Source organism: Sparus aurata, chromosome 10 (assembly GCF_900880675.1).
Source record: "Sparus aurata chromosome 10, fSpaAur1.1, whole genome shotgun sequence".
Lineage (NCBI taxonomy): Eukaryota > Metazoa > Chordata > Actinopteri > Spariformes > Sparidae > Sparus > Sparus aurata.
The window spans coordinates 11,369,468-11,380,586 of NC_044196.1; the positions used below are offsets into that span (position 1 = coordinate 11,369,468).

The window sequence follows — 11,119 nt, forward strand, 5'->3', positions numbered from 1 at the left end:
AAATTTGATCTTTTGTAGATCCTGAGACTACAATGAAGAGTCAAACAGATGCAGCATCAGCAAAGGATGAATCTCTCACAACTGAGCCAAAAGCTGCAGCAGTGAGCGAAAAGCAACCAGCAGCGACTGCAGTTACCACCCTGACTGTTGGGGAGATGGTAGAAAAACACCTGGATCCAAACAGAATAGGTAAGAAATCCAATTCAGAGACTGTGGTTATACGTCTATCTGTATCTTTTCTCATTTGTCTTTCGTCTCTTTATGTCTCTCTTTTACAGAGTGCCTCAACTGGAAAAACTACCACGCCCGAAAAGTAGGTTTCCTCAAATCACCTGTGTGAACTGCTAGAGTATTTACACATGTAGCTTTTGTAAAGATATGAATTGAACTCAGAGTTTGTTTTTATAAAATGAGAACAAGACCTACTATCATTCGTTTCCTCCAATGATGCATAAAAAAGCATTGTAAAACCCTTAATAAATGGTTACATCTCAAATATTTTTTTTTGTCTGTCATAGACACTTAAATGTTTTTGTATGTTATTGTGGGCTTTTGACAGATGTAGCACACTAAAACTGCGATGGTACCGACATCAGATTGTACTGCAGGAGGCAGTTTCACTCAGTATTGTCAGACCTGCAGCTAACACTACTATTCTTCTTCCTCTCTGTCTTTATTTTCAACCAGTCTTTTATGAATGACAAGAAGTTGTTGCTCATAACTGGACTGCCGAAGTACCAAGATGGCTACTACACAGAGGATAACATCACCAAGCTGCTCGTTCCGTTGGGGTTTAGACGTAAAACTGATAACATCTATGTTGTTCCTCAGTCATGCGTGGTAAGCACCAGGTTATAAATACACTATTGTAAAGGCGACCTATGTAACATTGTAACTTGTTTGGTCATTTTTAAAAATCACTAAACATCCCTTGAATCATTTATTTGAGATTTTTGTTTTATATAGATTTTGTGTGTATGTGACGCTCACCAGACTTATTTAACCACATTGAAAGATGTGAAATGATAAAACAAGTACATACAAAGCTGCATTAATCCTTTGTTTTATTCTCAGGCCTTCGTCCAGATGCCAACAGCAGAGGCTGTGCACAAAATAATGGAAGTCAAGGGGAAAAATGGCATGTTTTTCAAAGGGTCTAAAATTCATTTCCGTGTTGTATCCAGCTTCAGTGCAGAGACGCCAGTAAGGATGCACACAACACTGTTTATACTGATGGAAAACAGATTGTAGTTTTTTAACACTAAAAGAGACACACATTTCACATACTGAGTTTGGAAAAATATGCTGTCTTGGTGTTTTAACACTGCCTACTCTTATGTTTCTGTTTTAGCTTGGGTTTTATAAATCCCTGATGGAGCTGATGAAGTCTGTAAGTAATGCTCACACCCACTTGATTCCTCCTCATTAAAAAATAAAAAATTGCTTTAAATGTTGTTGCATCTCCATTTTCCACTTTTTCTACTTTGATTTTAAATCAAGCCGTGACATTGAGAGTCTGTCCTCTTGTTGATTTGTTGGTTTTGATGTTCACTTCCTGTTCTGGATGCAGCCTGTGGTTGATGATGGAGAGAAAGTAGTCGTAATCAACAACATTTTAGATAAAGAGGCCAAGGACATCAGGAAAACTCTGAAAGATGCTGGCGCTGTCAGGAACTACCTGCCTCTCCTCAACAAGGTAGTAAAAACCACATGTGTTTAAGTGGCATTGAAACAGACTTCCTCTTACTCTTACTTGACATGTATGTGTGTGCTTGTGTGTTTCAGGTGTTTATAGAATTTGAGTCTGTTCAAGATGCTGATCGGTTTCTAGTTTTGTACAGTCCAGTCCAACAAGAGTTTGGTTATGAAGTCCATAGGCTGAAAACACCAGACAGCAGCTGTACATTAACATGTAAGTGTTGGGAGAGGGAAGACTGATAAAATAAAATACTGTCATTATTCTTGATCAAATTTGATCTTTTGTAGGTCCTGAGACTTCAACAAAGAGTCAAACGGATGCAGCATCAGCAAAGGATGAATCTGTCATAACTGAGCCAAAAGCTGTAGCAGTGAGCGAAAAGCAACCAGCAGCGACTGCAGTTACCGCCCTGACTGTTGGGGAGATGGTAGAAAAACACCTGGATCCAAACAGAATAGGTAAGAAATCCAAGTCAGAGACTGTGGTTATACATCTATCTGTATCTTTCTTTTCTTTTTACATTTTCTTTGTCTCTCCGTCACAGAGTGCCTCGACTGGGAAAACAACCACGACCAAAAAGTAGGTTTATTCAAATCACCTATATGAACTACTGGAGTATTTACCCATGTAGCTTTTGTAAAGATATGACTTGAACTCGGAGTCTGTTTTTATAAATGAGAACAAGACCTACTATCATTCATTTCCTCCAATGATGCATAAAGCCTGAAACACACCAGGCCAACCGTTGGCCATCTGAAGTGTTTGGGGAGACTCGGATGAGTTCGGGAACAAATCTGTTCAGTTTGTTCAGCTGCATTGGAAGATTTTGGAACCGCGTGGACAGCGTCTGCTCCGATTCAGCTGGTGAAATCTGAGAACGTTGGCTGTTGGCCATTTGAGCCATTGGATACTCTGATTGGCGATGCGCTAGCGAATCAGCGCAGTGTGTGGGAGGGGTGGAATACTGTATGCGCCACTGAACTCTATGGTGTGCCCTTTATTTTTCTTTGCACTCCGTTCCATCATTTCCTGTTTTCACGTTTTGGATTACTGGCGTGAGACTAGCGCCACCCTTAAGGAGGCTTATTGCATCTTGTGCAAGCGCAGAGCGTACACGCTACTCTGGAGTTGGTAGCCGTCACAGCGGTGTGTTCAATGCCACTTTTCTGCCGAACGGGTCAGATGAGAGGCAACAGAGTGGTTGGATAAAGGAAGTTTGCCGTTGGTTTGAGTCTGGGCGGTGTGTGGGGGCCTTAATAAATGGTTACGTCCCAAATACCTTTTCTTGTCTGTCATAGACAGTTAAATGTTTTTGTATGTGACTGTGGGCTTTTGACAGATGTAACATGGTACCGACATCAGATTGTACTGCAGGAGGCAGTTTCACTCAGTACTGTCAGACCTGCAGCTAACACTACTATTCTTCTCCCTCTCTGTCTTTATTTTCAACCAGTCTTTTATGAATGACAAGAAGTTGTTGCTCATAACTGGACTGCCGAAGTACCAAGATGGCTACTACACAGAGGATAACATCACCAAGCTGCTCGTTCCGTTGGGGTTTCGACGTAAAACTGACAACATCTATGTTGTTCCTCAGTCATGCGTGGTAAGCACCAGGTTATAAATACACTATTGTAAAGACGAGCTATGTAACATTTGAATTTGTTTTTAAGTTATTTTTTTTAAATCCCTTGAATCATTTATTTTGAGATTTTTTGTTTTATATAGATTTTGTGTGTATGTGACGCTCACCAGACTTATTTAACCACATTGAAAGATGTGAAATGATAAAACAAGTACATACAAAGCTGCATTAATCCTTTGTTTAATTCTCAGGCCTTCGTCCAGATGCCAACAGCAGAGGCTGTGCACAAAATAATGGAAGTCAAGGGGAAAAATGGCATGTTTTTCAAAGGGTCTAAAATCCATTTCCGTGTTGTATCCAGCTTCAGTGCAGAGACGCCAGTAAGGATGCACACAACACTGTTTATACTGATGGAAAACAGCTAAAACTTTCCAGAAAAACATGCTTATTTATTAACTCTTATGTTTCTGTTTTAGCTTGGGTTTTATAAATCCCTGATGGAGCTGATGAAGTCTGTAAGTAATGCTCACACCCACTTGATTCCTCCTCATTAAACAATAAAAAATGCTTCAAATTTTGTTACATCTCCATTTTCCACTTTTTCTACTTTGGTTCTAAATTAAGCCATGACATTGAGAGTCTGTCCTCTTGTTGATTTGTTGGTTTTGATGTTCACTTCCTGTTCTGGATGCAGCCTGTGGTTGACGATGGAGAGAAAGTAGTCGTAATCAACAACATTTTAAAGAGAGAGGCCGAGAACATCAGGAAAGCCCTGAAAAACTTTGGCTCCGTCAGGAACTACCTGCCTCTCCTCAACAAGGTATAAACAACCACAAGTACAAATGTTTAAGTTGCTTTTAAAAATACTTCCTGTTAATCTCACCTGTCACATATGTGTGTGCTTGTGCGTTCCAGGTGTTTATAGAGTTTGAGTCCATTCATGATGCTGATCGGTTTAGTGTTCGGTACAGTCTCCTTAAACAACCCTGTAGACACCGAGTCGTCAGGCTGAAAATACCAGACAGTTACAATACCACATCACTACGTAAGTCTATGTCATAGGAAACACACAAGAATGTGCCGTATTATATAATGTAGAAAGTGTTGTTATTCAATTTGAAATTATTTTACATAAAATCCCAGTAGCTTATTAAGTAAAATGTTCTCAAGCTATGATTGAACACTTGATCCTTCAGTCCATTTGTCCTGTCAGACGAATTTAAAATTGCATTCAAATTGAAAATTCTTGAATTTGTATAACAGTTGGAAAACATCCTTCATTTTTTTTTTTTTAATACTAGCCAAGGACTCATCCGTCACAGCCGAGTCAACAGATGCAGCAGTTACACCTCTGATCATTGGGAAGATGGTAGAAAAGCAGATTCCTCACACTTGCATGCAATTAAGCAATTGGATGTTGTTTCAGTCATTGATTCATTCTTTGTTCTCCATTCAGGGTCAAGTAGACTTTACAGGTGATGGTCTTCCTGATACCTGCCGTTTTGATGAGAAAAAATCCATCATGAATGACTCTGTCACTGATGTATTTGATGGTCACAGAAGAGTCTTGAGCCCTGAGCCTCATAGCTCCTGCCCAACCTCCAGAGCAAGAATAGAGAGGCCACCTGCTGGTGAACAGATCTCCACTAGTGTCAGTGAGCCCTCCTCCTCGTCTTCTCCACAATCTACTGGAACATCTTCCTCCCCTGGTCAGAAAACACAACAGAACGAGACAAAGTCTCCAATCCAAGCATCAAATACCACATCTTCTAGTTGTTTTACTCACTCACCTTCCACTGAGGGTGCAGTGGCAAAGTCTGACCACAGAGTGTCAGCAGAGGGCAGTGCTGCAAAAACTGTCGAGTCAGAGACAAAAGTAGAAACATCAGCAGAGATGCATCCATCGTCACAGGCACACGGGGAAGAGTTGAGCCAAACCCAGAGTCTGGAGGTTAATGTTGATGTTGATGTTAATACACCCAAAGAACAGAGGAAAAGCAAAGAGGAAGTGAATGAAGATGATGCTGGCAAACACACAGAGGAGGAGGAAGAGGACGATGATTTTGAAAACTATCTAATCCTTGATTCACTCGATGATCAGACAGAAGAACAGATGGATGATGGGGACAGAGGCTGCAGCTCTGAAACCCATCCAGCTGTACCTGAGGAAGGCCAGACATTGCATGAGCAAAGCTATCAGGACTTGGACAGTGTCAACGATAAAGGCAGAGCCTGCCCAGAAGATGAGAATGAAATGGAAATGGACGGTTCTTTCCAAGTGCTAGACAGTTTTACCGAAGACCAAGCAGCAACAGGTCAAGAGGACAGCCATCCGGTCCAAGATGATGGTTCCACAGTAAAGGGTCGGTCTGAGGAAGCTGCTGGTCCGGTAGTCGACAAATCTACAGTTAAAGATGCAGTAGGTAAAGATAAGGAGACAAATGGCAAAGATAATTTCCAAGTGTTAGACACAGATAGCAAACAAGCTCAAAAGGAGAAAGAACATGGAAAGAATAGAAACCAAAGAGAAATCCCTGAAGATGTGGAAAATTCTCATGGTCATCTCCCAAATGAAGATGGTGACAATAAAGACAATTTTGAATATGCCGACATTGATATCGACCGGGAAACCTTTGAGATATTGGATTCAATTGATGATCAGACTGCAACAGACAATGACCACCAACAACCTGAAGCTCCCTTTGAACAGAAATCCAAAGAAGACATTAGTCCTTTAGAACAAGAGGACACATTCCAGGTAATTGATTCTTTTGAAGATCAGCCAACGACTACAGAGAATGAGACAGAGACAGACAACAAGGAAAAAAGGACCAGGAAAGTGGAGGCAACTGCCAGAAAAGATGGACCTACAAGGAGGAGTGGCCGCACAAACACAGCACCTAAAACTGAAGAGAAGGAGAAAATCTCCAAAGAAACAAGACAGGGTGGTTAAAAAAAATGAGACACGGACAAAGATGGACACCACTGCAGGAGTCTCTGAAAAAGACAAAGAGGTCAAAGAGGCCACTGAGGAGATGATGTATGAGATAGTAGATTCTGTTGAAGACGAACCAGTTCAACATGCCGCCATCCCAGAAAGGTCTAGACGAAGAAGGAGTGCGAGAGGGAAGACGGAGGATAAAATATCATCAAAACCTACAGAAGTGTCTGAAAGACCCGTCAGAGACGAAGAGGCTACATACGAGATTTTAGACTCTGTGGAGGAAGAGACTGCTGAGGAGGAACCAGCCGTCACCACAAGAACTACGAGAGGAAGAAGGGAAAGAACAAGTAAGAAAGATGCTTCCAACGAGAAAACAACCAAAGAGGACACCCCAACGAGAAGGAGGCACAGTCCTGCTGGTCAGTCACAGGAACGAAGGGAAGAAACGCCAAAGAAAGAGGAGAAAGCCTCTCCAACAAAGAAGAGTGGCATAAAAGAGGCCAGTGAGGACGATGGTACCTTTGAAATATTGGACTCTGTGGAGGACGAGGTTGTGAAGGATGATCGGCCCGCTAGAGGACGAAAAGGAAGAAGGGGAAGACCAAAGAAAGAAGTTAAAACAGCTGAAAAAGACAACGTCACAGTAAAGAAAGGCGACAGAGATGCATCTGAAAAAGTGGCGGAGGAAGAAGAGGCAACATATCAGATTGTTGATTCTGTGGAGGACACCACCGACGGTCAGCCCACATCAGGACACTCTGAGAGTTCTAGTAAAGGATATCTCTCAGTGTCAGCCAGAAATGAAGAAGAAGAGCCCATGTATCAGATTGTAGATTCTGTGGAAGACGATGAAGAACAGCAGTCTGATAGAGAGAGGAAGGATAATGACAATGAAGCAAAAGAAGAAGAATCAGCTGTAAAAGGAGACAAGCCAACACGTGGTGCGACAGCTGAGGAATCATTCGAAAGAGTGACCAATAAGGAGGGCCATTCAGCGGAGGGAAAAGATCATTTACCAGTTTCTGACGAGTCTGGTTCTAGAAATGAGAAGCGTACAGACATCAAGAAAGAGGACAAATCACCTTCAACGTCCCAAAGTGATACTGAGATACCAGAAGCAGAAAACAAACAAAAATCAACCGAGAGAAATGACATAGCGAGCACTCTCGAGAACCTGGACGAAGTGAGCGAGGATGAGGAGGATTACCCTGACGACACAGCAGAGGAGGAAGAGCTGAGGAAGAGGCAAATCGCCACAAGAGAGAAGCAGATCACCAAGGAGAAGGAAATGAGGACCAGGGAGAGGGAGGAGAAGGAGCGAAGGAGCAGCAGCAGCAAAGGAGGAGGTAGCAGCTGTGGACGAACAAGGAGGTCCAAGGAGAGGGGGAGGGAAAATGAGGAGAAGGTGGAGGTTGACACCAAGGACCTGGTGACTCTGGATGAGGTGGGGTCAGATGAGGCCTGCGGGGAAAGACCTCCAGAGAGCCGAGAGAGGGAACGGGAGATCACGGAGGGAGAGCTGCAGACATTCGTTACTCTGGATGAGTTCGTAGAAGAAGAAAAAGAAGAAGAGGAGGATGTTAAAGTGGAGCAAACTACGCCGGAGACCCGCCCACTCCTCCAGGAGGACGAATCAGTGGACTCCTTCAACCCAGAGGTAAAGATTCAGATCTGAACACTTCAACGTTTTATTGTGCCATGGGGGAATTACAGTGAAGTACTGTGAGACCCAAAAAGAGAAACACCGATACTGATCATCTCTTGTGTCTGTATTTAGACTTTGGTGACTTTAGATGAAGCAGGCGGTGATGAGGAAGAGAAGCCTGACGAAGAGCAAGCGGAGGAAACCTCAAGATCTGCTAAACCTGATGATGACAGAGGTGTGTGTTATTCTGTCTACACAGAAAAATATACTTAAACAGGTGTGTTAGTTTTATACTCGCAGGTGTAAACAGTCATTTTGATGATGGCTCCATTCAAGTAAGTCTTGTGATTCTGGCTTTTTGTCTTGGGACGCACGATTGTTTAGTAATGTGGAGCATTTCATTCTGCTACTCAAAAAAATGTGACCACAGTTGACGCAAGTCGGAAATGTCGAACGCAAAGCAGAAGTTCCCGGAAAAGTTTTATTAAAAAAAAAAACAACAAAAGAAAAAACCAGTGGTGCAGCTGAGGCCAGCAAGACCACACAAACATCTGAAAACATCTGTTTTTGTTTCATTTATCCTGTTTTAGAGGAAAGCATGAAGTTTGTGACAGTAGACGAGGTGGGAGAGGTGGAGGAAGAGGAGGAAAAGAAGGATGTAACAACCAAGACAAGAGGCCAAGCCAAGAAGAGAACCAGACCGACTCCTGGTAAAACACACAAACATATTTCATATGATCTTATCATCAAGTAAAATTCTGGGTTACCAATTCAATGTCTTTCACCACAGTGAGAAAATCCAACAGAGGGAAGAAAGTGAGCGAAAAGGAACCAACTGATGAACCACTGACCACGTCACTCGATGCCTCCTTGTCATTGGATCCGTCTATGTTGTCAAGTTACGTCCAGAAGAAGAAGAAGAAGAAGGAGGAGGAGGAGGAGGAAGCAGCAGGCCAGGCTGAGAACCAGACACTGGAGGAATGTGTGGAGGACAGGAGGAGCAGGACGGACATTAAAGGTACAAGGACAGAAGGAGCGACTGAGGTCCTTTATTTGTGATCCGATCTTACCGTGTGGTCGTCAGAGCTTCAATGATTTATGGATTGTTGCTTTGTTCTCTTCTGTAGCTGTGAGTAAAGGCAGGAGGGAGCTTGTCGGACTTGAAGCAAAGAGATCTCGTTCTCAGTCTCCTTGTGTCTCTGCTGACTTCAAACTGCCGGCAATCAAGTCCAACAATCCTCGAGGTGAGACACACACACCAGTGTTGTTTTTGGCAGTCCATTTTAGATTTAGTCTAGTCAAATTTTAGTAATTTCTATATATGATAGTTTTAGTCCAGTTGTAGTCACACTCAAACAGGCTTTAGTCAGTTTTAGTTAAAAAAACAAAAGTCTTTTAATAGATTAATTTAGGTCACATAAGATCTACAAGCTTACAGTGTGTTGAAATGTGTTGACCTTGTAGATCTGCTATTTTCACAACTTATGTGTGACACTCTTCTATGATGAAGTAGAGCATCAATTCATGAAAAAAACAGTTGAAATATGTTGGAAAAAATGTTGAAAAGTTGAAATATGGAGATAAAAGGTTTCTGTCCAACAGCACTCTCCAATACTTATGGATTATATTTAAAATACGTCCATATATGTGGGGGTAGGCGTAAACATGTGACGTGACATGAAGCTCGAAGTTGGGCAGTGAACAGTGACAACGAATTTGTCTTCAAAATAAGAGCTTTACATTGCACCCCATTGGAGTTTAGAACTGGGTTCTTAGCGGGGGGCTTTTAATGTGAAAGTAGCGACCGTTCCTAGCTTACGGCTACAACAAGCGGACAACGAAGACAGCAGAAATGTCACGCATTTTGAACGTCTGACAGACCATCCACTAACATTTACGTCCATTCTCATCTCGTCAACGAAAACTCACACACGTCTCGTTATGTTTTGGTCATCAAAGGGCCATGTTTATCTTGTCATCGTCTCGTTATCGTCATTAAAAAAAAGGGCCGTCAGTTTTATTCGAAAACGCAAAATGCAAATGTTTTGTTTCCTCCTGTCTCACTCTCACTGTCTCCCTCTTCAGGTCAGGAGTTTGTGGTCCCTAAATCAGGGTATTTCTGTAACCTGTGCTCTGTTTTCTACCTGACTGAGAGCACCGCCAAGGACGCACACTGCAGCAGCCGGCGACACTACGACAACCTGAAGGTACGCACACACACCTGCACGACATTTAAACACACAAGAACACACAGTTGGCCTCACGTTGTTTGTGTTCTCCCTCTTCTGTTTTCAGAAACATTATCAGAAGCTTCAACAGGAACAACAAAGAGCAAGAAAAACAAGTTTGACAAGAAGTTCCGTTTGTGATTGATCCAGACTACATCGACTGAATTTTAAATATTTTTGTTGAAAATGTGAAAAATTAAAATCTGAATAAATTCATGCAGGTTTTATTACAGTATTGTTACAGTTCTGCTAAAGTTGGTTACAACAACATATGCCTAAAAAAACAGTTGATTTATTGAACCACACGTGCCAGAAATGAGCTGCTCAGTATGTTCTGTTTCTGCATGAATGTTTTCTTTATTTATTTTAGAGTTCAACTGAAAATCTCAAAAATAACGACCCCTCACAACAAACATGTTGACTTTGACTGATTTTGTAATGTTTTTTATGACTGTTGCGTTTTACAGGTGAAGACCACAGAGATTTGTATCTGTTAAAAGATATCTAATATGAATAGATCATGAGGATCTCTTTATTTTATTTTCTATGTGAGAAAATTATGTAAAGAAATGTGCAAATAAAGTTTGAATATTTGGTTAAAATATACTAATTGTTGGGCCTTTTTTTGTATGAATGATATAAATTATACAATAACATAATAACAGTAACCTGATCCTTTAAACATGTAATCCAACTGAACTGACCTACCTCTGAAAATTTACTTTTATAGAGTGTTACGACCAAAGGGGAAACCCTGGCGCAACAAGAAATTGAGACTCCCCTCTTCCTGTTCCCCAAACACCACCAGCAGCAAGCGTTTTAACATAGTTTTATTCAAAACAAACACATTTTCAACAATCATGCATGCTGGCAGTCTGGGTCAATGGAGGAGAGTCCACAGGAACTGGGCAGAGCCTGCCTTTAAACTCTTGTTGTCAGGCAGGAACCAATCAGCTCCCTGGGCAACCTGCAACCACTCAAACACACCTGCACCCAATCACACACACACCCTCTCACT

At 41.8% G+C, this 11,119-nt stretch overlaps 1 protein-coding gene across 1 annotated transcript in view; it reads left to right on the top strand.

The window, feature by feature from the left end:
• The window catches only part of LOC115589127 (uncharacterized), a 28,303-nt gene extending 17,596 nt beyond the window's left edge, over positions 1-10,707 (top strand). The window contains 22 exon segments of the mRNA XM_030429853.1: positions 19-189; positions 279-313; positions 688-840; positions 1,075-1,203; positions 1,352-1,390; positions 1,571-1,696; positions 1,786-1,912; positions 1,987-2,157; positions 2,244-2,278; positions 3,153-3,305; positions 3,536-3,664; positions 3,761-3,799; positions 3,979-4,104; positions 4,200-4,329; positions 4,586-6,199; positions 6,201-7,885; positions 8,006-8,108; positions 8,464-8,583; positions 8,664-8,891; positions 9,001-9,117; positions 9,959-10,080; positions 10,169-10,707. Coding sequence (XP_030285713.1) covers positions 19-189; positions 279-313; positions 688-840; positions 1,075-1,203; positions 1,352-1,390; positions 1,571-1,696; positions 1,786-1,912; positions 1,987-2,157; positions 2,244-2,278; positions 3,153-3,305; positions 3,536-3,664; positions 3,761-3,799; positions 3,979-4,104; positions 4,200-4,329; positions 4,586-6,199; positions 6,201-7,885; positions 8,006-8,108; positions 8,464-8,583; positions 8,664-8,891; positions 9,001-9,117; positions 9,959-10,080; positions 10,169-10,246 — 5,630 coding nt within the window. The 3' untranslated portion in view covers positions 10,247-10,707.
• Positions 10,708-11,119: the final 412 nt, after the last annotated feature.